Source organism: Manacus vitellinus, unplaced genomic scaffold (genome assembly GCF_001715985.3).
Source record: "Manacus vitellinus isolate BGI_N305 unplaced genomic scaffold, ASM171598v3 scaffold_105_pilon, whole genome shotgun sequence".
NCBI classification, from domain to species: Eukaryota; Metazoa; Chordata; class Aves; order Passeriformes; family Pipridae; genus Manacus; species Manacus vitellinus.
The window spans coordinates 636,207-638,398 of record NW_021938824.1 but is presented as its reverse complement, the minus strand read 5'-3'; the positions used below and the strand labels follow the sequence as shown (position 1 = coordinate 638,398).

The window sequence follows — 2,192 nt, the reverse complement described above, 5'->3', positions numbered from 1 at the left end:
TGCATTGGAATAGAGCTGGGATGCACTGGATTGGCACTAAGTTGCACTGGGATGAACTGGGATGGAACTGGCATGGCACCAAGATGCTGTTGGTGCACTGAGGTTGCACTGTGATGCACTGGGGCAACACTGGAATGCACTGGGAGGGATCTGGGATGGCACCAGGATGCATTGGGATGGCACTGGGATGGCACTAGGTTGCACTGGAATGGCACAGGGATGGCAAAAGAACTCATTGGGTTGCACTGGGACATCACTGGGATGCACTGGGAGACAGTTGGAATGCACTGGGATGGATTTGGTGTGCACTAGGATGGAGCTGGGATGACACCCAGGATGCACTGAGATGCACTGAGATGGCACCAGGATGCACTGGGATGGGCCTGAGATGCCTCCAGGGTGCATTGGGACATCACTTGGATGCACTGGGAGCATGCTGGGATGCACTGGGATGGTACTAGGTTGCATTGGGGTGCAATGAGATGGCACTGGGATGGATTGGGATGCACTACAAGCACATGGGGCCAGACTGGGACAGCATTGGGATGCTCTGGAATGGGGCTGGGATGGCACCGAGGTGCATTAAGTTGCACTGAGATGGACTGGTGTGGTATTGGGATGCACTAGAGTATACTGGAAAGGCACTGGGATTCATTGAGAAGGCATAGGGATGGACAGACATGCACTGGGGTGGCATTGGGGTGCATTGGCATACACTGGTGTGGCACTGACATGCACTGAGGTGGCAGTGGGATGCACTGGGATGATGCTGGGACATGCTAGGATGGTACCAAGAGGTGCTCTGGATAGAACTGAGATGTACTGGGATGGATTGGGATGCACTAGAATAGCACTTAGATACATACTGTGACACTGAGATGTAGTGGGATGTCACTGGGATAAACTGGAGTGTACTGAGTGTACTGATATGCTCTGGAGTAGTACTGGGACATACTGGGATGGAAATGGGCTGTGTGGGAATGCACTGGAGTGGCACTGGGATGCACTAGGATGAAACTGGGGTGACTGGTGGCATCAGGATGAAATGAGGCATTGGGATGTAGTGGAGCAGGCTACACTGGAATGATACTGGAACATACTGGGATTGCACTGGGACACACTGGAATTCAATAGCATGATGCTAGGATGCACTGGGATGGAACTAGGCTGAACTGGAATATGCTGGAAGGGCACTGGGACACAGTAGGTTGGCACTGGTTTGCATTGAAATGTGCTGGGATGGCCCTGAGATGGTACTGGTATAAAGTGGGGTGTATTGGGATCCCTGGAATAGTACTGAGATGTAGTGGAATGGCACTGGAATGCGGTAGGATTGCACCGTGATGGAACTGGGATGTGTTGGGAGGCACTGGGAGGCAATAGGATGGCACTGGGATGCAATAGGATGTATCAGAGGGCACTGGAGTCGCTCTGGGATTCACTGGCATACTCTGGGATGCAATAGGATTAGGGTGCAATAGGACTAGGATGTGTTGGGATGCACTTGCATGGAACTGAGATAGTACTGGGATGCACTGGAATGGCACTGAGATAGTGGGATAGCACTGGGAGATGCTGGTATGGAACTGGCTGTATTGGGTTGTGCTAGAATGGCACTGGGATGTATTGGGACTTGCAGGGATAACAGTGGGGTGCACTAGGAACTACTGCAAAGTGTTGAGTGGGCACTGGGATGCTTGAGCATGCTGGGAGGGTACTGGGACATGCTGGGGTGGCACTGGTGTAGCGCTGAGACATGCTGAGAGGATCATGCAGATACTCGTGGCAGAGCTGTGGGGGCCTTGGGAGCACAGTGGTCCCTGTCTGTCCCCAAGGTCCTTCTGTCCCCAAGGGCTGTCTGTCTGTCCTCATGGTCCCTGTGTCTGTCCCCATGGTCCGTCCCCATGGTCTGTCTGTCTGTCTCCAAGGTTTGTCTGCCCCCAAGGTCTGTCTGTCCCTGTGTCTGTCCCCATGCCTCCCCTCTATGTCCCACGTCCATCCCAACATCCCGTCCACCGCCCCCCACGGTGTCCCCGCGGGGCGGGGGCAGTGGCAGTGACAGTGACGTGCCCCCAGCCCGCAAGCAGGAGATCATCAAGATCACGGAGCAGCTCATCGAGGCCGTCAACAACGGGGACTTCGAGGCCTACGCGTGAGTGGGGCAGGTCTGGTGGGGACGGGTCGGGGGGGCC

General features: G+C 54.8%; 1 protein-coding gene across 1 annotated transcript in view; it reads left to right on the top strand.

Annotated features, from left to right (window-relative positions):
• Nucleotides 1–2,162, top strand: part of CAMK2B (calcium/calmodulin dependent protein kinase II beta) — a 16,299-nt gene extending 14,137 nt beyond the window's left edge. Inside the window, exon 13 of the mRNA XM_029963976.1 lies at nucleotides 1,767–2,162. Within this exon, the coding sequence (XP_029819836.1) occupies nucleotides 1,767–2,156 (390 nt within the window). The 3' untranslated portion in view covers nucleotides 2,157–2,162. The remainder of the gene's footprint in view (nucleotides 1–1,766) is intronic.
• Nucleotides 2,163–2,192: the final 30 nt, after the last annotated feature.